This window comes from Ascidia mentula, chromosome 3, assembly GCF_947561715.1.
Source record: "Ascidia mentula chromosome 3, kaAscMent1.1, whole genome shotgun sequence".
Taxonomy (NCBI): Eukaryota; Metazoa; Chordata; class Ascidiacea; order Phlebobranchia; family Ascidiidae; genus Ascidia; species Ascidia mentula.
This window is the reverse complement of record NC_138568.1, coordinates 9,971,453-9,990,817: the sequence shown is the minus strand read 5'-3', so window position 1 is coordinate 9,990,817 and position 19,365 is coordinate 9,971,453. Positions and strand designations below refer to the sequence as shown.

The 19,365-nt window shown below is 36.9% G+C and overlaps 1 protein-coding gene and 34 non-coding genes across 35 annotated transcripts; all 35 read left to right on the top strand.

The window, feature by feature from the left end:
- Positions 1–4,300: 4,300 nt before the first annotated feature.
- Positions 4,301–4,414, top strand: LOC145896432 (U5 spliceosomal RNA). Its single transcript, XR_014401883.1, has one exon. It is a non-coding gene; the product is annotated as a U5 spliceosomal RNA (small nuclear RNA).
- A 193-nt stretch (positions 4,415–4,607) lies between these two features.
- Positions 4,608–4,721, top strand: LOC145896936 (U5 spliceosomal RNA). Its single transcript, XR_014402354.1, has one exon. It is a non-coding gene; the product is annotated as a U5 spliceosomal RNA (small nuclear RNA).
- Positions 4,722–4,914: 193 nt separating this feature from the next.
- On the top strand, positions 4,915–5,028 carry LOC145896377 (U5 spliceosomal RNA). Its single transcript, XR_014401832.1, has one exon. It is a non-coding gene; the product is annotated as a U5 spliceosomal RNA (small nuclear RNA).
- A 193-nt stretch (positions 5,029–5,221) lies between these two features.
- LOC145896208 (U5 spliceosomal RNA) lies at positions 5,222–5,335 on the top strand. The gene has a single exon (XR_014401676.1). It is a non-coding gene; the product is annotated as a U5 spliceosomal RNA (small nuclear RNA).
- A 193-nt stretch (positions 5,336–5,528) lies between these two features.
- On the top strand, positions 5,529–5,642 carry LOC145896372 (U5 spliceosomal RNA). Its single transcript, XR_014401827.1, has one exon. It is a non-coding gene; the product is annotated as a U5 spliceosomal RNA (small nuclear RNA).
- Positions 5,643–5,837: 195 nt separating this feature from the next.
- On the top strand, positions 5,838–5,951 carry LOC145896404 (U5 spliceosomal RNA). Its single transcript, XR_014401858.1, has one exon. It is a non-coding gene; the product is annotated as a U5 spliceosomal RNA (small nuclear RNA).
- Positions 5,952–6,146: 195 nt separating this feature from the next.
- LOC145896260 (U5 spliceosomal RNA) lies at positions 6,147–6,260 on the top strand. Its single transcript, XR_014401721.1, has one exon. It is a non-coding gene; the product is annotated as a U5 spliceosomal RNA (small nuclear RNA).
- Positions 6,261–6,453: 193 nt separating this feature from the next.
- Positions 6,454–6,567, top strand: LOC145896342 (U5 spliceosomal RNA). The gene has a single exon (XR_014401799.1). It is a non-coding gene; the product is annotated as a U5 spliceosomal RNA (small nuclear RNA).
- A 388-nt stretch (positions 6,568–6,955) lies between these two features.
- Positions 6,956–8,217, top strand: LOC145895209 (uncharacterized). The gene has a single exon (XM_082983978.1). It carries the CDS (start codon positions 7,079–7,081, stop codon positions 7,847–7,849), a length of 771 nt encoding a protein of 256 aa, XP_082840104.1. The 5' UTR covers positions 6,956–7,078; the 3' UTR covers positions 7,850–8,217.
- A 3,318-nt stretch (positions 8,218–11,535) lies between these two features.
- LOC145896923 (U5 spliceosomal RNA) lies at positions 11,536–11,649 on the top strand. The gene has a single exon (XR_014402342.1). It is a non-coding gene; the product is annotated as a U5 spliceosomal RNA (small nuclear RNA).
- Positions 11,650–11,842: 193 nt separating this feature from the next.
- On the top strand, positions 11,843–11,956 carry LOC145896932 (U5 spliceosomal RNA). The gene has a single exon (XR_014402350.1). It is a non-coding gene; the product is annotated as a U5 spliceosomal RNA (small nuclear RNA).
- A 193-nt stretch (positions 11,957–12,149) lies between these two features.
- Positions 12,150–12,263, top strand: LOC145896525 (U5 spliceosomal RNA). Its single transcript, XR_014401967.1, has one exon. It is a non-coding gene; the product is annotated as a U5 spliceosomal RNA (small nuclear RNA).
- A 195-nt stretch (positions 12,264–12,458) lies between these two features.
- On the top strand, positions 12,459–12,572 carry LOC145896258 (U5 spliceosomal RNA). The gene has a single exon (XR_014401719.1). It is a non-coding gene; the product is annotated as a U5 spliceosomal RNA (small nuclear RNA).
- Positions 12,573–12,765: 193 nt separating this feature from the next.
- On the top strand, positions 12,766–12,879 carry LOC145896389 (U5 spliceosomal RNA). Its single transcript, XR_014401843.1, has one exon. It is a non-coding gene; the product is annotated as a U5 spliceosomal RNA (small nuclear RNA).
- A 193-nt stretch (positions 12,880–13,072) lies between these two features.
- LOC145896308 (U5 spliceosomal RNA) lies at positions 13,073–13,186 on the top strand. The gene has a single exon (XR_014401765.1). It is a non-coding gene; the product is annotated as a U5 spliceosomal RNA (small nuclear RNA).
- A 193-nt stretch (positions 13,187–13,379) lies between these two features.
- LOC145896225 (U5 spliceosomal RNA) lies at positions 13,380–13,493 on the top strand. The gene has a single exon (XR_014401691.1). It is a non-coding gene; the product is annotated as a U5 spliceosomal RNA (small nuclear RNA).
- Positions 13,494–13,686: 193 nt separating this feature from the next.
- LOC145896396 (U5 spliceosomal RNA) lies at positions 13,687–13,800 on the top strand. The gene has a single exon (XR_014401850.1). It is a non-coding gene; the product is annotated as a U5 spliceosomal RNA (small nuclear RNA).
- Positions 13,801–13,993: 193 nt separating this feature from the next.
- LOC145896922 (U5 spliceosomal RNA) lies at positions 13,994–14,107 on the top strand. The gene has a single exon (XR_014402341.1). It is a non-coding gene; the product is annotated as a U5 spliceosomal RNA (small nuclear RNA).
- A 193-nt stretch (positions 14,108–14,300) lies between these two features.
- LOC145896921 (U5 spliceosomal RNA) lies at positions 14,301–14,414 on the top strand. The gene has a single exon (XR_014402340.1). It is a non-coding gene; the product is annotated as a U5 spliceosomal RNA (small nuclear RNA).
- Positions 14,415–14,607: 193 nt separating this feature from the next.
- LOC145896369 (U5 spliceosomal RNA) lies at positions 14,608–14,721 on the top strand. Its single transcript, XR_014401824.1, has one exon. It is a non-coding gene; the product is annotated as a U5 spliceosomal RNA (small nuclear RNA).
- Positions 14,722–14,914: 193 nt separating this feature from the next.
- Positions 14,915–15,028, top strand: LOC145896920 (U5 spliceosomal RNA). The gene has a single exon (XR_014402339.1). It is a non-coding gene; the product is annotated as a U5 spliceosomal RNA (small nuclear RNA).
- Positions 15,029–15,221: 193 nt separating this feature from the next.
- Positions 15,222–15,335, top strand: LOC145896524 (U5 spliceosomal RNA). The gene has a single exon (XR_014401966.1). It is a non-coding gene; the product is annotated as a U5 spliceosomal RNA (small nuclear RNA).
- Positions 15,336–15,528: 193 nt separating this feature from the next.
- LOC145896918 (U5 spliceosomal RNA) lies at positions 15,529–15,642 on the top strand. The gene has a single exon (XR_014402338.1). It is a non-coding gene; the product is annotated as a U5 spliceosomal RNA (small nuclear RNA).
- A 193-nt stretch (positions 15,643–15,835) lies between these two features.
- LOC145896355 (U5 spliceosomal RNA) lies at positions 15,836–15,949 on the top strand. Its single transcript, XR_014401811.1, has one exon. It is a non-coding gene; the product is annotated as a U5 spliceosomal RNA (small nuclear RNA).
- A 193-nt stretch (positions 15,950–16,142) lies between these two features.
- On the top strand, positions 16,143–16,256 carry LOC145896917 (U5 spliceosomal RNA). Its single transcript, XR_014402337.1, has one exon. It is a non-coding gene; the product is annotated as a U5 spliceosomal RNA (small nuclear RNA).
- A 193-nt stretch (positions 16,257–16,449) lies between these two features.
- On the top strand, positions 16,450–16,563 carry LOC145896916 (U5 spliceosomal RNA). Its single transcript, XR_014402336.1, has one exon. It is a non-coding gene; the product is annotated as a U5 spliceosomal RNA (small nuclear RNA).
- A 193-nt stretch (positions 16,564–16,756) lies between these two features.
- Positions 16,757–16,870, top strand: LOC145896915 (U5 spliceosomal RNA). The gene has a single exon (XR_014402335.1). It is a non-coding gene; the product is annotated as a U5 spliceosomal RNA (small nuclear RNA).
- A 193-nt stretch (positions 16,871–17,063) lies between these two features.
- LOC145896914 (U5 spliceosomal RNA) lies at positions 17,064–17,177 on the top strand. Its single transcript, XR_014402334.1, has one exon. It is a non-coding gene; the product is annotated as a U5 spliceosomal RNA (small nuclear RNA).
- Positions 17,178–17,370: 193 nt separating this feature from the next.
- On the top strand, positions 17,371–17,484 carry LOC145896334 (U5 spliceosomal RNA). Its single transcript, XR_014401791.1, has one exon. It is a non-coding gene; the product is annotated as a U5 spliceosomal RNA (small nuclear RNA).
- Positions 17,485–17,677: 193 nt separating this feature from the next.
- LOC145896913 (U5 spliceosomal RNA) lies at positions 17,678–17,791 on the top strand. The gene has a single exon (XR_014402333.1). It is a non-coding gene; the product is annotated as a U5 spliceosomal RNA (small nuclear RNA).
- Positions 17,792–17,984: 193 nt separating this feature from the next.
- LOC145896354 (U5 spliceosomal RNA) lies at positions 17,985–18,098 on the top strand. The gene has a single exon (XR_014401810.1). It is a non-coding gene; the product is annotated as a U5 spliceosomal RNA (small nuclear RNA).
- A 193-nt stretch (positions 18,099–18,291) lies between these two features.
- On the top strand, positions 18,292–18,405 carry LOC145896912 (U5 spliceosomal RNA). The gene has a single exon (XR_014402332.1). It is a non-coding gene; the product is annotated as a U5 spliceosomal RNA (small nuclear RNA).
- Positions 18,406–18,598: 193 nt separating this feature from the next.
- On the top strand, positions 18,599–18,712 carry LOC145896395 (U5 spliceosomal RNA). The gene has a single exon (XR_014401849.1). It is a non-coding gene; the product is annotated as a U5 spliceosomal RNA (small nuclear RNA).
- Positions 18,713–18,905: 193 nt separating this feature from the next.
- Positions 18,906–19,019, top strand: LOC145896911 (U5 spliceosomal RNA). The gene has a single exon (XR_014402331.1). It is a non-coding gene; the product is annotated as a U5 spliceosomal RNA (small nuclear RNA).
- Positions 19,020–19,212: 193 nt separating this feature from the next.
- LOC145896910 (U5 spliceosomal RNA) lies at positions 19,213–19,326 on the top strand. Its single transcript, XR_014402330.1, has one exon. It is a non-coding gene; the product is annotated as a U5 spliceosomal RNA (small nuclear RNA).
- Positions 19,327–19,365: the final 39 nt, after the last annotated feature.

The following is a 19,365-nucleotide window of genomic DNA, read 5'->3' as shown; positions in this document are numbered from 1 at the left end:
ACCCTGGCGTACACTGTCTCAGTATTAAACAAGACGAGACAAATATGAAAACAAAATTCAATTTTTTTCAAGGAAAATTATTTATGCATGAGTAAGTATAGGTAGGCATATATTTTTCTGGCAGGAAAGAAAAACATCTATCATACAATGCTCGACAGATACATTTCACGTGGTGAATATTACAAACATTTCTTTGCCAAAACAAATAAATTGTTAGGACAGAACGCCCAAGAAAAATTTAAAGATCTTACAATACATTGATAAAAATACAACGTTTTCATTTCAGCAAAATAAAAACAAATTTTCCCTAGATTTCGTCACGGAATACTGCACATAAATACCCAAAAAATTACATGTTGCTGCGGAATATGACGAAAAAACTCATTTTTGATACCTCACAGTGGCATTGACATTCATTTTTCTTTGTATATCACAATAACGCTTCTCCCAAACTGCATACTATGACTTCATGATCGGTTGAAATGCAGCGAAATGTTTGTAGCATATAAGCAAGTGCACATTCCAGACAATGTGTTTGACCAAAAGTTGAAAATGTTCAGTGCCGAGAATATTTCGTTTTTCAACTACATGACTTTTAGTCCAGTACAACTGATACGTATCTGTACACATACCACGCAGTTTCATTAGCAACAACTTTGGAAAATATACCGAAACGACGAATTTTTACCTCAGTAACCTTCCGGTACACTATCACAACAAAATTTCTTATCCATCTCCATAACTGACAACTTCCAGCTAAAAGCAGTGAAATAGACAATCGTCGTTTGCCTGTAACGCAAAAATATGCCTATGGTAAATAACAAGTCGTACGGCTTAAAGTGTGAGCCTGGTTCATTTTTTTAAAACTCGCCTCAAATGTAGCCAAGAGCACTAAGAAACAATGTAGCGTTTTTTGGGCACTCACAGTTCGCATTACTTTGAAATGACTTTCAATCCAGTGAGACTAATATATAGTTGTTCACATAAAACACAATAAATATGACAACAATTTTTGGGATCTATCGAACCGCCGAACTTTTCTCACACAGAATACAAAGGCAATAGCTATATTTGACACCCAGTCGTGGTTCCGACTTCGCGTCAACAATAGGTCTGATGTCACAATGCTGTAGGAAAAGATTGGCTGAAAATGCATTGGTTTAAACATGAGTTTGTCAATAAAACGCATGTATAGCAGCGAAAAATCCTTTTTGCGGAAAAAAATTTACGTTTAGGCAAAGCAGAAATTGTCGTAGAATATAAGTATATAGCACGAAATTTTACGTTTTGGCGAAGAAAAACGTGTGGAATTAACGGCAACAAACGTCTGGCAATAAGATGGCTTTAACGTGCGGTTTTACAGCGGCGATTAATTCTTGATCGCATGGAAAATCACAGGAGATGGACACTAAAGTTTATCTGTTGCGATTTTGTCAATGCTTACAAATGATAAAAATTCATAAATATTATTATCTTCTGCAGGACTTCTAAAATGACCTAGAGAATTAGGAGATCACGTTTATTAATTGATTTAGTGCGTTTTGTTTCATAGACTTTCCCTGCCAACAAGGCAGTAAAAGCGCACCCCAAAGCCATGTAACCGCCAGACCTACTATCTTTTCACCACAAAATCTCTGTCATTACTTCCAATAAGCCAAACAATGATGCACTATGTTTACCTATGAAATGAACTTAACCGCAGGTTAACGGCTTTGTTGTGTTCTTTCTTGCGTGAAATATATTTCGTCAAAAAAAAATCATTTCGCCGAAATGACAGTGGTCTCAAAACTACGAAAATATATTTTTTTTGACAATTAACAAGAATTTGTCTGAAATAAGCTGAATTCGTTTCGGTTGATCGTACACTGTTTAGCATATGTGGCCTTGTCGGACTGAAAGTCATTTAAATGAAATACGAGCTATGAGTGCAAAAAAATACATATGGGTATCTTGTTATATGTCGTTGAACGTGTCGCTGTCCTTAAAATGAATATCAATCTGTAAACAGCAAACTGATAGTTCGGCGTAAGAAAACAGGGCTGCATCGACATCAAAAAATGGCTATTTCTTACATGCAACTGTTTGTAGATACGCATGACGAAAAATTTTTAATTTTTATTTTTATTTCGTTGAGCTTTCGGTTAAAAATCTTGAGATGAAAAAGAACGATATCGCCAATTAACCACAGACTATGAGCGACCTCGTAAAGAATTCTTTTGAAAAAGTTTATCCTTATAGTCGCAGTTATCCCTAAAAACTAACATAAAATTCTTGCCGAAACGATTGTGTTTACAGAAATAAAATAAACCATTGCGTTTACGTATACTATAGGTGGGATTTCTCGATTTGAATGAATAAATTTATTAAATGAGTTTGTTTGTTGAGAAACCCAACACAATTTCATGCGAATGAAGGGAAGGTAAACCGAGGTTTACTGTGTAATGTATGTGGGGTGCCAGAAACCGTTGCGAATTTCAAAGAGGACGGCAAAGTTAAATATTGGGAACTACTGATTTAGGGCAATAAACGTGTTTACTTGACGGTTGTAACGTATTGGAGCGTTCTTGTCAACTGAAGTACCGCAGTGATGCGCGAAAATTAGTTTGAATAACACTATACCCTGTCCCGGTTTGTTTGTCGCATCGGTTTGTTTGTCTTAACAACGAAGGGTCATCATATTAGCAACAGGTCGTGACGGTTATGACAAGAACACATGCCGCAAGTTTTGTTACAACAAATGCGTGATCACCTGAATTAGTACAATGGTTAACATAACTTATTAGCAGAGTTTGAAATAAGCTTAATAGAGTTTCAATAGATTAGACATTTCGAACACTCCTGCGCCCATCATCAAAGCCAGTGTTTCTCAAACTTTTTCCAATCACGTACCGCTCATTTGTTTTTTAATACACTGCGTACCACCGTATTACTATACCATAACTGTTATGACATACCACCAATGAATAACAATTTAGCCAATATCACCAGTTGCTTGGATTTCTTTATTGTGCATTTGTAACGCAGTAGTATCAACGTGAAATTGTTGCACAGTTAAATACACGATGTCGGAATTACTTCAACACTGCAACATTTTCACGTTGATACTATTTCGTCACAAAAACACAATAAAGAAAGCCGACATCATGTATTTGCAGCGGTTTTGGCTTCTGCAAAGTGCGGCAAATTGTATAGAGTAGACTAATTCGCGTACCACTTGAAAAGCTCTCGCGTACCACTAGTGGTACGGGTACCACAGTTTGAGAACCACTGATCTAAGCAAATAAGAATTCAATATTTGATTCTCATAGTCACCAGCTTAGTTTGTTGCTTATTTACCGGTAGGTGAGCTTCAGACGAAAACAACAACAATAAATCTACCCGTTCATTAGGAGGTGCATGAAGGAAAGTTGCGGAGTAGTTGGGGAGTTTAAAATGAGGTGATGATAATATTGTTTGAGAGAATAGAGAAGTGATTGGTCAGAGTAGAGGGGAATGTTTGCAGCGCCGTAACCGCCATGGTTACGACGGGCTGCCAGGATGTTAATTGGCAAGATGGGATTGTTTAGGCCGACGACGAACTTTACCACAATGCCATCGATTCGTTGTCATTGCTGGGGTGGTAAGGGGTAAGTTTAAGCAAGTCATGAAATTTGGGGTAAAAGTAAAGGTTTTGATAGGATGCATTTAGAGTCAAAGGTAAGAAACGGGTTGCTGATAGACCTGGCAGTGATTTGGTTATTATTTTGTGCAATGTCGCGGTAATGTCCGATGATGCGCCTATTGGGGTATTTACAGGGTTTATAGATAAAGGGTTCCACTTTATATTACACAAGGTTGGGTCTTCACGAGGAGGTCGAAGAATGGCAATCGCTTCGGCTTTGGCGGGGTTCAGTTTTAAACAAGAGAATTTAGCAAAATTGGCAAAGAGGCCGAGGGTTTTGGTAAGTGAGTGCCGATGAGCCACCACTAGAGTGACGTCATCGGCGTAAGCGATTGCCTTGCGTATAAGGTGGTCACCTTGTCTGATACCTCTCCTGATCGGAAAATCCATTGTCGCAAAGCCGTTTACGAAGGCCCGGGATTGGGCACTGGAGTGAAGGGCAGTTGTGGTTTTTATATTGTTTCTAAAAATTTAAGGCATTGATGTTGGAAATCGTTAGAATAGTTTTGATGGGATATCTTCGTTCAACGATATGTTATCGGTCGTCAATGCACTAAGGAAATATTCGCAGAAATGCATCCTGCAAATTGGAAAACTTTCAAGCATCTGTTTGACATCAACTTGATGTTCCGGAATTACAACACTGGTCTAATTTCGTATCGAGCAAATCTTTCGCCTTTTACCAAAGTTTTCCGTGAAGTTGGACATACCAAGAGTCTAAACGATTTGTTGAAACCACAACACAGTTGTGGTGTGATTTTATATTGTTTCTTAAAATTTATGTCAATGATGTTGGAAATCATTAATATAGTTTTGATGGGCATTCGACGTTCAACGATATGTTATCGGTCTTCAATGCACTGAAGAAATATTCGGAGAAATGCATTCTGCAAATTGGAAAACTTTCCAACATTTGTTTGGCATTAACTGTATGTTCCGGAATTACAGCTCTGGTCTAATTTCATATCGAGCAAATCTTTCGCCTTTTACTAAAGATTTCCGTGAAGTTGGACATAACAAGAGTCTAAACGATTTGTTGAAACCACAGCACAGTTGTGGTGTGATTTTATATTGTTTCTAAAAATTTACGTCAATGATGTTGGAAATCATTAATATAGTTTTGATGGGCATTCGTCGTTCAACGATATGTTATCGGTCTTCAATGCACTGAAGAAATATTCGGAGAAATGCATTCTGCAAATTGGAAAACTTTCCAACATTTGTTAGGCATTAACTGTATGTTCCGAAATTACAGCTCTGGTCTAATTTCATATCGAGCAAATCTTTCGCCTTTTACTAAAGATTTCCGTGAAGTTGGACATACCATGAGTCTAAACGATTTGTTGAAACCACAAGAAAGTAGTGGTGTGATTTTATATTGTTTCTGAAAATTTACGTCAATGATGTTGGAAATCATTAATATAGTTTTGATGGGCATTCGTCGTTCAACGATATGTTATCGGTCTTCAATGCACTGAAGAAATATTCGGAGAAATGCATCCTGCAAATTGGAAAACTTTCCAACATTTGTTTGGCATTAACTGTATGTTCCGAAATTACAGCTCTGGTCTAATTTCATATCGAGCAAATCTTTCGCCTTTTACTAAAGATTTCCGTGAAGTTGGACATGCGAAGAGTCTAAACGATTTGTTGAAACCACAACACAGTTGTGGTGTAATTTTATATTGTTTCTTAAAATTTACGTCAATGATGTTGGAAATCATTAATATAGTTTTGATGGGCATTCGTCGTTCAACGATATGTTATCGGTCTTCAATGCACTGAAGAAATATTCGGAGAAATGCATTCTGCAAATTGGAAAACTTTCCAACATTTGTTTGGCATTAACTGTATGTTCCGAAATTACAGCTCTGGTCTAATTTCATATCGAGCAAATCTTTCGACTTTTACTAAAGATTTCCGTGAAGTTGGACATACCAAGAGTCTAAACGATTTGTTGAAACCACAACACAGTTGTGGTGTGATTTTATATTGTTTCTAAAAATTTACGTCAATGATGTTGGCAATCATTAATGTAGTTTTGGTGGGCATTCGTCGTTCAAAGATATGTTATCGGTCTTCAATGCACTGAAGAAATATATGGGGGGAAATGCATCCTGCAAATTGGAAAACTTTCCAACATTTGTTTGGCATAAACTGTATGTTCCGGAATTACAGCTGTGGTCTAATTTCATATCGAGCAAATCTTTCGCCTTTTACTAAAGATTTCCGTGAAGTTGGACATACCAAGAGTCTAAACGATTGGTTGAAACCACAACACAGTTGTGGTGTGATTTTATATTGTTTCTAAAAATTTACGTCAATGATGTTGGAAATCATTAATGTAGTTTTGGTGGGCATTCGTCGTTCAAAGATATGTTATCGGTCTTCAATGCACTGAAGAAATATATGGGGGGAAATGCATCCTGCAAATTGGAAAACTTTCCAACATTTGTTTGGCATAAACTGTATGTTCCGGAATTACAGCTCTGGTCTAATTTCATATCGAGCAAATTTTTCGCCTTTTACTAAAGATTTCCGTGAAGTTGGACATACCAAGAGTCTAAACGATTTGTTGAAACCACAACACAGTTGTGGTGTGATTATATATTGTTTCTAAAAATTTACGTCAATGATGTTGGAAATCATTAATACAGTTTTGATGGGCATTCGTCGTTCAACGATATGTTATCGGTCTTCAATGCACTGAAGAAATATTCGGAGAAATGCATCCTGCAAATTGGAAAACTTTCCAACATTTGTTAGGCATTAACTGTATGTTCCGGAATTACAGCTCTGGCCCAATTTCATGTCGAGCAAATCTTTCGCCTTTTACTAAAGATTTCCGTGAAGTTGGACATAACAAGAGTCTAAACGATTTGTTGAAACCACAACACAGTTGTGGTGTGATTTTATATTGTTTCTAAAAATTTACGTCAATGATGTTGGAAACCGTTAATATAGTTTTGATGGGCATTTGTCGTTCAACGATATGTTATCGGTCTTCAATGCACTGAAGAAATATATGGGGGGAAACGCATCCTGCAAATTGGAAAACTTTTCAACGGGCATTCGTCGTTCAACGATATGTTATCGGTCTTCAATGCACTGAAGAGATATTCGGAGAAATGCATCCTGCAAATTGGAAAACTTTCCAACATTTGTTTGGCATTAACTTTATGTTCCGGAATTTTATTCTATTTGAATAAGGTTCACAGACTTAGACAAATAGAGCGTACATACTGCTGAACAAATACTGCTGTTTTTTTCTGTTCAACGACATTGAAGGAATTTCTACAAAAGTTAAGTACATTGATATTACTAACCTTTATTATTATTATTGTTGTTATTTTACATCTATTTACACTTTGTTACTGCTAACATATTTCCTGTAAGAATAGACTAACTGTGCATAAGATGTCACAGCGTTCAAAGAAAGACAAGGAGCAATCTGCTGTCCTTGACCGCATCGACTCTCTGAGAGATGAAGTACGGGAGAGCAAGGACTCCACTGATAACACCTTGAAGGAGCTGGTGCTGGAGATGAAAGAGATGCGGAAGAGTCAGGCCTTTCTCCAAGAGAAGTTTGAGGAGATGAAGAAGAAGCTCTTCACAAACGAAGTGGTGATTCACTCCCTCCAATCTGAGAACAGGGAGTTAAAGAAGGCCGTAAAGGAACTCCAGGCAAGCTCTGCTTCAAATGAGCAATCCATAAATGATTTGGAGCAGTATGGCCGTCGGCCATGCCTGGAGTTTAAAGGCCTTCCCTACTCAGATGAGGAGAGCACCGACGACCTGGTCATCTCTGTCGCGAGGAAGCTGGATGTCACTGTTACAAAACATGACATCAGCATATCCCATCGACTGCGAAGACCGTCAAAAGATCACCCAAGGCCAGTAATCATTGCTAAATTTATAAATAGGAAACTGCGGGATGCCATTTACTTCAACAGGCAGAAACTAAAGGCGGTCAACCGAGGTGTGGCTCCAGAGAAGCAGATTTTTGTCAATGAGAGCTTGACAAAGAGGAACCGGGACAGATTTAACACCTGTCTCCGGTACAAACGGGAGCACCACTTCCACCACATCTGGACTCGGAATGGAACAACTTATTTAAAGAAGGATGAAGAGAGCAATGTCATTGTCATTCGCAATGACAATGATTTGGTACGTCACAAAATTCTATAATATTTACTTATGTAGTTGTATGTTTGTTATATATTTTGTGTCAATGATTTCATTATTAGTAATACCTCCTCATGATGGCCCAGTTTAAAACTAAGTCCCCAGACCTATGTTTTTTGGCTAGTAATGAACACACTCACTCACAGTACTATGATCATGCATCACTGGATATGACACTGAGAAATATGTTGGAGAATGATCTATATATTATCCACATTAACATTTGCAGTTTAAAAAAACACAAAGATGATTTAGAGAATTGGATATCAAATATGTCTAAAATTCCTGATATAATAATGATAACCGAAACGAGAATGAAGCATAGTGTTATTTACACCACAGATATTGAAGGGTATGAATTTTGCCACATTGACACAGTTTTTAATGCAGGTGGTGTAGGAATGTACATTAAACAGTCACTTTCTTTTCACATAAGGCATGACATCACACTCCTTTGTCAAGATAGTGAAAACTTATGGGTTGAATTATCACTTAAGAAACAACAAATTGTCCTTGGTGTAATATACAGACATCCCACATACTCTCATGACTCATTCCAAGATGCACTTTCCCAAACCTTACATGATCTTAATAAACATAATATTCCAGTTTATATTGGTGGTGATTTTAACATTGATTTGATGAAACATAACAGTTCTGACTCAGTGTGCAATTTCATAGATACCCTTGCCTCGTACAGTTATACACCTCTGATATGCCAACCTACCAGGATAACTCCCCACAGTGCAACTCTAATTGATAATTTTTTCTCGACTAATTCCAATGTAAAGTTTAAATCTGGCATTATTACAACAGACATATCTGACCATCTTGGAATATTTATCATACTCCACACAGTAGCCCTCAGTAAACCACTAGAGAAAATACTTGTTAGAGATATGCAACATTTTTCTGCCCCAAACCTAATGCAAGACATAAACTTTCTGATCGAAAGCTTAATTCATTCCAACCAAAACCCTATTGATCAATTTACTCATTTTGTCCAAAACTTTATTTCCATTTTACAACATCATGCACCACTATCCCACCTGTCCAGAAGAAGAAGGAAACTAGCACAGAAACCATGGATAAGCAAAGCTATATACACTTCCATTAAGAAAAAAAATAGACTTTTTCACATGTTATGCAAATCACATTTTTCCAGTATTAGCAAATACAACCAATATAAGGCATACAGAAACCGTTTGAACCATGTAATGAAACAAGCGAAAATCATTTACAAGAAAAAACTAAAAGGTAGTGAAAAAGACATTGCTGGAATATGGAAAATAATCAACAGTATATTGCAGCGTAAACAGTCCAAACCCCATAAACCCACTGTTGTAAGAACAAACCATGGAAATGTGTCACATGACCCTTTAATTATATCGAACACTTTTAATTCCTTCTTTGCCAGCATAGGACATAGCATTGCACTCTCCATACCGTCTCCAGATAAACCCCTCCCAGCTGTTGCTTTAAGTGGCAATGTGTCTTCATCCTTCTTCTTCTATGAAACAACACCAGACGAGATAGAAATGTATATATCCCTTTTAGATGCAACAAAATCGGTACCATCTCATGATATCCCCATTAGGTTCATTAAGCTAGTTAAATACATAATTTCACCCTTTCTGTCGGAGGTGTATAACTGGTGTATTCGTAATGGACAATATCCCGTAGTTCTTAAGTCGGCAGAAGTAATTCCCATACACAAAAATGGTTCTGTGAGTGAGTGCACTAATTACAGGCCAATATCATTATTGTCCCCTTTTGCAAAAATTTTTGAAAAAATTATTCACAGCCGCCTATATAACTACCTTGAAAAAAGTAAGTTAATTTCACAGCATCAATACGGATTTAGAAGCAAACATTCCACGTCACTCGCCATTTACGATATTTACGAGAAGCTGTTAGAATCTTTTGACAATAAACAGTTTACATGCGCCATTTTTCTAGACCTGTCTAAGGCATTCGACACCGTAAATCACGAGAAGTTGTTGGAAAAGTTAGAGCGCCGGTATGGAATTAGGGGAAATACCCTACACTTAATCCGCAGTTACCTTGTAGGTAGAAGTCAATGCACTAGAATAGGAAATTCTGTGTCGGATATTAAACCCATAACATGCGGTTGCCCACAGGGTTCGCCATTAGCTCCTTTACTGGGAGCTAATGTACATCAATGACCTTCCGCAAGTATCCTCTTTTACAACCAAATTGTTTGCTGACGACACGGTTCTTTCAATGACCTCCCCTTCACTTATTGACTTACAATCCCGTGTTAACGAACAACTCACAAATGTTGACAACTGGTTAAGGCACAATCGACTTTCTCTCAACATTCGGAAAACAAAGTTCCTATTGTTTTCCCCTTCCACCTCAAGCACTGGCAATTTCACCGTCACCATTGGTCATGAAAAACTTTTGCGATCAGATAATATTAAGTACCTCGGTGTATACATTGATGACAAACTAACCTGGACAACTCACATTCATCATTTAGAAAAGAAATTGTCACAAGCATGCGGCACTTTTTTTCAGTTGCGAAATTATCTTGACGTTAAAACTTTGAGAAACGTTTACTATTCATTTGTATATTCCCATATTCAGTACGCTATCGGTGCTTGGGGTGGAGGATCGGCACTCACACTGAAAAAACTCAACACTATTCATAATAATATACTCCGCTCCATAACCTTTAGTTCCTTTCAAAGCCACGTCACGCCATTATATAAGAAATTAGATCTCACAAAAATTAGAGACATTTACAAACTCGAACTGGCCAAAGTAATGCATGATTTCCATACCGGCAATCTACCGGCCTCCTACAACTCCTTATTTTCGTTAGTAGGCACAGTGCACGATCATTTCACAAGAAATGCATCGCAAAAGAACTTATTTCACCCAAGAGTTAACACCACCTTCGGCTTACGTATGCTAAAATATAGGGGCCCACAGATATGGGAGGAAATAAACCCTTCCATTAGATCGCTCTCCCGTCCATCATTTAAAAAAAAAATCCGCCAATGTTTCACATCTCAGTATTAACTTCCTTTTTCATCCACCCTGTTAGCAGTCCGTTTTCCCCTTTTTCTTGTAGTCCTCCTGTCGTTTATTGCGTTTCTTCTGTCTTTTTTTATGGTGTTTTTATTTGTGTTTTTATGCATATTCCACTGTACACTCTACGCCTAAATGAACAATTTACTGCCGTAGGATCCGTTGTTGTTTCAGACCTAGGAGCGCTGCACACCAACATCATAACGTGCGATTGATCATCAGCAAGACCTACGATGATTCAACAAGCGCAACCTCCATACGATCCTGACCATCTCCAACAAAAACCACCAAGTTTGGACTGTCCTCGGGACGTTAAGGTCTGTCGATGTGGATCAAAGGAAACGTTCTGAGAACCGAGTTGGCGTTTGCGTTTCGATGGGTTTTGCTTTGGCCAGCACGGCCGGGTGGCCACCTTTTCGTCACATGCAGCTTGTCGCAACCCATCACCTCCCAGTGCGACTGGCTGCGATCCTACGGCAGACGGTGATTCTCCGTGAGGAAATCACCTTTACATGGGCGCCTGACTCGATAACCTTTATGGTTTTATCGGTGCCCATGCCATTTCATTTCCTTGTTTTTTGTTCGTCGCGTAGTTGCTTTTCTCGCAAAATAAACATGATTTGTTGAATTACAGCTCTGGTCTAATTTCATATCGAGCAAATCTTTCGCCTTTTACTAAAGATTTCCGTGAAGTTGGACATACCAAGAGTCTAAACGATTTGTTGAAACCACAACACAGTTGTGGTGTGATTTTATATTGTTTCTAAAAATTTACGTCAATGATGTTGGAAATCATTAATATAGTTTTGATGGGCATTCGTCGTTCAACGATATGTTATCGGTCTTCAATGCACTGAAGAAATATTCGGAGAAATGCATCCTGCAAATTGGAAAACTTTCCAACATTTGTTTGGCATTAACTGTATGTTCCGGAATTACAGCTCTGGTCTAATTTCAAATCGAGCAAATCTTTCGCCTTTTACTAAAGATTTCCGTGAAGTTGGACATACCAAGAGTCTAAACGATTTGTTGAAACCACAACACAGTTGTGGTGTGATTTTATATTGTTTCTAAAAATTTACGTCAATGATGTTGGAAATCATTAATATAGTTTTGATGGGCATTCGTCGTTCAACGATATGTTATCGGTCTTCAATGCACTGAAGAAATATTCGGAGAAATGCATTCTGCAAATTGGAAAACTTCCCAACATTTGTTAGGCATTAACTGTATGTTCCGGAATAACAGCTCTGGTCTAATTTCATATCGAGCAAATCTTTCGCCTTTTACTAAAGATTTCCGTGAAGTTGGACATAACAAGAGTCTAAACGATTTGTTGAAACCACAACACAGTTGTGGTGTGATTTTATATTGTTTCTAAAAATTTACGTCAATGATGTTGGAAATCGTTAATATAGTTTTGATGGGCATTCGTCGTTCAACGATATGTTATCGGTCTTCAATGCACTGAAGAAATATATGGGGGGAAATGCATCCTGCAAATTGGAAAACTTTTCAACATTTGTTTGGCATTAACTGTATGTTCCGGAATTACAGCTCTGGTCTAATTTCATATCGAGCAAATTTTTCGCCTTTTACTAAAGATTTCCGTGAAGTTGGACATACCAAGAGTCTAAACGATTTGTTGAAACCACAACACAGTTGTGGTGTGATTTTATATTGTTTCTAAAAATTTACGTCAATGATGTTGGAAATAATCAATACAATTTTACTGGGCATTCGTCGTTCAACGATATGTTATCGGTCTTCAATGCACTGAAGAAATATTCGGAGAAATGCATCCTGCAAATTGGAAAACTTTCCAACATTTGTTTGGCATTAACTGTATGTTCCGGAATTACAGCTCTGGTCTAATTTCATATCGAGCAAATCTTCCGCCTTTTACTAAAGATTTCCGTGAAGTTGGACATACCAAGAGTCTAAACGATTTGTTGAAACCACAACACAGTTGTGGTGTGATTTTATATTGTTTCTAAAAATTTACGTCAATGATGTTGGAAATAATCAATACAATTTTACTGGGCATTCGTCGTTCAACGATATGTTATCGGTCTTCAATGCACTGAAGAAATATTCGGAGAAATGCATCCTGCAAATTGGAAAAGTTTCCAACATTTGTTTGGCATTAACTGTATGTTCCGGAATTACAGCTCTGGTCTAATTTCATATCGAGCAAATCTTTCGCCTTTTACTAAAGATTTCCGTGAAGTTGGACACACCAAGAGTCTGAACGATTTGTTGAAATCACAACACAGTTGTGGTGTGATTTTATATTGTTTCTAAAAATTTACGTCAATGATGTTGGAAATCATTAATATAATTTTGATGGGCATTCGTCGTTCAACGATATGTTATCGGTCTTCAATGCACTGAAGAAATATTCGGAGAAATGCATCCTGCAAATTGGAAAAGTTTCCAACATTTGTTTGGCATTAACTGTATGTTCCGGAATTACAGCTCTGGTCTAATTTCATATCGAGCAAATCTTTCGCCTTTTACTAAAGATTTCCGTGAAGTTGGACATACCAAGAGTCTAAACGATTTGTTGAAACCACAGCACAGTTGTGGTGTGATTTTACATTGTTTCTAAAAATTTACGTCAATGATGTTGGAAATCATTAATATAGTTTTGATGGGCATTCGTCGTTCAACGATATGTTATCGGTCTTCAATGCACTGAAGAAATATTCGGAGAAATGCATCCTGCAAATTGGAAAACATCCCAACATTTGTTTGGCATTAAGTGTATGTTCCGGAATTACAGCTCTGGTCTAATTTCATATCGAGCAAATCTTTCGCCTTTTACTAATGATTTCCGTGAAGTTGGACATACCAAGAGTCTAAACGATTTGTTGAAACCACAACACAGTTGTGGTGTGATTTTATATTGTTTCTAAAAATTTACGTCAATGATGTTGGAAATCATTAATATAGTTTTGATGGGCATTCGTCGTTCAACGATATGTTATCGGTCTTCAATGCACTGAAGAAATATTCGGAGAAATGCATCCTGCAAATTGGAAAACTTTCCAACATTTGTTTGGCATTAACTGTTTGTTCCGGAATTACAGCTCTGGTCTAATTTCATATCGAGCAAATCTTTCGCCTTTTACTAAAGATTTCCGTGAAGTTGGACATACCAAGAGTCTAAACGATTTGTTGAAACCACAACACAGTTGTGGTGTGATTTTACATTGTTTCTAAAAATTTACGTCAATGATGTTGGAAATCATTAATATAGTTTTGATGGGCATTCGTCGTTCAACGATATGTTATCGGTCTTCAATGCACTGAAGAAATATTCGGAGAAATGCATCCTGCAAATTGGAAAACTTCCCAACATTTGTTTGGCATTAAGTATATGTTCCGGAATTACAGCTCTGGTCTAATTTCATATCGAGCAAATCTTTCGCCTTTTACTAAAGATTTCCGTGAAGTTGGACATACCAAGAGTCTAAACGATTTGTTGAAACCACAACACAGTTGTGGTGTGATTTTATATTGTTTCTAAAAATTTACGTCAATGATGTTGGAAATCATTAATATAGTTTTGATGGGCATTCGTCGTTCAACGATATGTTATCGGTCTTCAATGCACTGAAGAAATATTCGGAGAAATGCATCCTGCAAATTCGAAAAGTTTCCAACATTTGTTTGGCATTAACTGAATGTTCCGTAATTACAGCTCTGGTCTAATTTCATATCGAGCAAATCTTTCGCCTTTTACTAAAGATTTCCGTGATGTTGGACGTACCAAGAGCCTAAACGATTTGTTGAAACCACAACACAGTTGTGGTGTGATTTTATATTGTTTCTAAAAATTTACGTCAATGATGTTGGAAATCATTAATATAGTTTTGATGGACATTCGTCGTTCAACGATATGTTATCGGTCTTCAATGCACTGAAGAAATATTCGGAGAAATGCATCCTGCAAATTGGAAAACTTTCCAACGTTTGTTTGGCATTAACTGTATGTTCCGGAATTACAGCTCTGGTCTAATTTCATATCGAGCAAATCTTTCGCCTTTTACTAAAGATTTCCGTGAAGTTGGACATACCAAGAGTCTAAACGATTTGTTGAAACCACAACACAGTTGTGGTGTGATTTTATATTGTTTCTAAAAATTTACGTCAATGATGTTGGAATTTATTAATATAGTTTTGGTGGGTATTCGTCGTTCAACGGTACGTTATCGGTCTTCAATGCACTGAAGAAATATTCGGAGAAATGCATCCTGCAAATTGGAAAACTTTCCAACATTTGTTTGGCATTAACTGTATGTTCCAGAATTACAGCTCTGGTCTAATTTCATATCGAGCAAATCTTTCGCCTTTTACTAAAGATTTCCGTGAAGTTGGACATAACAAGAGTCTAAACGATTTGTTGAAACCACAACACAGTTGTGGTGTGATTTTACATTGTTTCTAAAAATTTACGTCAATGATGTTGGAAATCATTAATATAGTTTTGATGGGCATTCGTCGTTCAACGATATGTTATCGGTCTTCAATGCACTGAAGAAATATTCGGAGAAATGCATCCTGCAAATTGGAAAACTTCCCAACATTTGTTTGGCATTAAGTGTATGTTCCGGAATTACAGCTCTGGTCTAATTTCATATCGAGCAAATCTTTCGCCTTTTACTAAAGATTTCCGTGAAGTTGGACATACCAAGAGTCTAAACGATTTGTTGAAACCACAACACAGTTGTGGTGTGATTTTATATTGTTTCTAAAAATTTACGTCAATGATGTTGGAAATCATTAATATAGTTTTGATGGGCATTCGTCGTTCAACGATATGTTATCGGTCTTCAATGCACTGAAGAAATATTCGGAGAAATGCATCCTGCAAATTCGAAAAGTTTCCAACATTTGTTTGGCATTAACTGAATGTTCCGTAATTACAGCTCTGGTCTAATTTCATATCGAGCAAATCTTTCGCCTTTTACTAAAGATTTCCGTGAAGTTGCACATACCAAGAGCCTAAACGATTTGTTGAAACCACAACACAGTTGTGGTGTGATTTTATATTGTTTCTAAAAATTTATGTCAATGATGTTGGAAATCATTAATATAGTTTTGATGGGCATTCGTCGTTCAACGATATGTTATCGGTCTTCAATGCACTGAAGAAATATTCGGAGAAATGCATCCTGCAAATTGGAAAACTTTCCAACGTTTGTTTGGCATTAACTGTATGTTCCGGAATTACAGCTCTGGTCTAATTTCATATCGAGCAAATCTTTCGCCTTTTACTAAAGATTTCCGTGAAGTTGGACATACCAAGAGTCTAAACGATTTGTTGAAACCACAACACAGTTGTGGTGTGATTTTACATTGTTTCTAAAAATTTACGTCAATGATGTTGGAAATCATTAATATAGTTTTGATGGGCATTCGTCGTTCAACGATATGTTATCGGTCTTCAATGCACTGAAGAAATATTCGGAGAAATGCATCCTGCAAATTGGAAAACTTCCCAACATTTGTTTGGCATTAAGTGTATGTTCCGGAATTACAGCTCTGGTCTAATTTCATATCGAGCAAATCTTTCGCCTTTTACTAAAGATTTCCGTGAAGTTGGACATACCAAGAGTCTAAACGATTTGTTGAAACCACAACACAGTTGTGGTGTGATTTTACATTGTTTCTAAAACTTTACGTCAATGATGTTGGAAATCATTAATATAGTTTTGATGGGCATTCGTCGTTCAACGATATGTTATCGGTCTTCAATGCACTGAAGAAATATTCGGAGAAATGCATCCTGCAAATTGGAAAACTTTCCAACATTTGTTTGGCATTAACTGAATGTTCCGGAATTACAGCTCTGGTCTAATTTCATATCGAGCAAATCTTTCGCCTTTTACTAAAGATTTCCGTGAAGTTGGACATACCAAGAGTCTAAACGATTTGTTGAAACCACAACACAGTTGTGGTGTGATTTTATATTGTTTCTAAAAATTTACGTCAATGATGTTGGAAATCATTAATATAGTTTTGATGGGCATTCGTCGTTCAACGATATGTTATCGGTCTTCAATGCACTGAAGAAATATTCGGAGAAATGCATCCTGCAAATTGGAAAACTTCCCAACATTTGTTTGGCATTAAGTGTATGTTCCGGAATTACAGCTCTGGTCTAATTTCATATCGAGCAAATCTTTCGCCTTTTACTAAAGATTTCCGTGAAGTTGGACATACCAAGAGTCTAAACGATTTGTTGAAACCACAACACAGTTGTGGTGTGATTTTATATTGTTTCTAAAAATTTACGTCAATGATGTTGGAAATCATTAATATAGTTTTGATGGGCATTCGTCGTTCAACGATATGTTATCGGTCTTCAATGCACTGAAGAAATATTCGGAGAAATGGATCCTGCAAATTGGAAAACTTTCCAACATTTGTTTGGCATTAACTGAATGTTCCGGAATTACAGCTCTGGTCTAATTTCATATGGAGCAAATCTTTCGCCTTTTACTAAAGATTTCCGTGAAGTTGGACATACCAAGAGTCTAAACGATTTGTTGAAACCACAACACAGTTGTGGTGTGATTTTACATTGTTTCTAAAAATTTACGTCAATGATGTTGGAAATCATTAATATAGTTTTGATGGGCATTCGTCGTTCAACGATATGTTATCGGTCTTCAATGCACTGAAGAAATATTCGGAGAAATGCATCCTGCAAATTGGAAAACTTCCCAACATTTGTTTGGCATTAAGTGTATGTTCCGGAATTACAGCTCTGGTCTAATTTCATATCGAGCAAATCTTTCGCCTTTTACTAAAGATTTCCGTGAAGTTGGACATACCAAGAGTCTAAACGATTTGTTGAAACCACAACACAGTTGTGGTGTGATTTTATATTGTTTCTAAAAATTTACGTCAATGATGTTGGAAATCATTAATATAGTTTTGATGGGCATTCGTCGTTCAACGATATGTTATCGGTCTTCAATGCACTGAAGAAATATTCGGAGAAATGCATCCTGCAAATTGGAAAAGTTTCCAACATTTGTTTGGCATTAACTGAATGTTCCGTAATTACAGCTCTGGTCTAATTTCATATCGAGCAAATCTTTCGCCTTTTACTAAAGATTTCCGTGAAGTTGCACATACCAAGAGCCTAAACGATTTGTTGAAACCACAACACAGTTGTGGTGTGATTTTATATTGTTTCTAAAAATTTACGTCAATGATGTTGGAAATCATTAATATAGTTTTGATGGGCATTCGTCGTTCAACGATATGTTATCGGTCTTCAATGCACTGAAGAAATATTCGGAGAAATGCATCCTGCAAATTGGAAAACTTTCCAACGTTTGTTTGGCATTAACTGTATGTTCCGGAATTACAGCTCTGGTCTAATTTCATATCGAGCAAATCTTTCGCCTTTTACTAAAGATTTCCGTGAAGTTGGACATACCAAGAGTCTAAACGATTTGTTGAAACCACAACACAGTTGTGGTGTGATTTTATATTGTTTCTAAAAATTTACGTCAATGATGTTGGAATTTATTAATATAGTTTTGGTGGGTATTCGTCGTTCAACAGTACGTTATCGGTCTTCAATGCACTGAAGAAATATTCGGAGAAATGCATCCTGCAAATTGGAAAACATCCCAACATTTGTTTGGCATTAAGTGTATGTTCCGGAATTACAGCTCTGGTCTAATTTCATATCGAGCAAATCTTTCGCCTTTTACTAATGATTTCCGTGAAGTTGGACATACCAAGAGTCTAAACGATTTGTTGAAACCACAACACAGTTGTGGTGTGATTTTATATTGTTTCTAAAAATTTACGTCAATGATGTTGGAAATCATTAATATAGTTTTGATGGGCATTCGTCGTTCAACGATATGTTATCGGTCTTCAATGCACTGAAGAAATATTCGGAGAAATGCATCCTGCAAATTGGAAAAGTTTCCAACATTTGTTTGGCATTAACTGAATGTTCCGGAATTACAGCTCTGGTCTAATTTCATATCGAGCAAATCTTTCGCCTTTTACTAAAGATTTCCGTGAAGTTGGACATACCAAGAGTCTAAACGATTTGTTGAAACCACAACACAGTTGTGGTGTGATTTTATATTGTTTCTAAAAGTTTACGTCAATGATGTTGGAAATCATTAATATAGTTTTGATAGGCATTCGTCGTTCAACGATATGTTATCGGTCTTCAATGCACTGAAGAAATATTCGGAGAAATGCATCCTGCAAATTGGAAAACTTTCCAACGTTTGTTTGGCATTAACTGAATGTTCCGGAATTACAGCTCTGGTCTAATTTCATATCGAGCAAATCTTTCGCCTTTTACTAAAGATTTCCGTGAAGTTGGACATACCAAGAGTCTAAACGATTTGTTGAAACCACAACACAGTTGTGGTGTGATTTTATATTGTTTCTAAAAATTTACGTCAATGATG

Coding starts and splice junctions, on each gene's coding strand:
- LOC145895209 (XM_082983978.1), top strand. CDS start 7,079: ATGTCACAGCGTTCAAAGAAAGACAAGGAGCAATCTGCTGTCCTTGAC.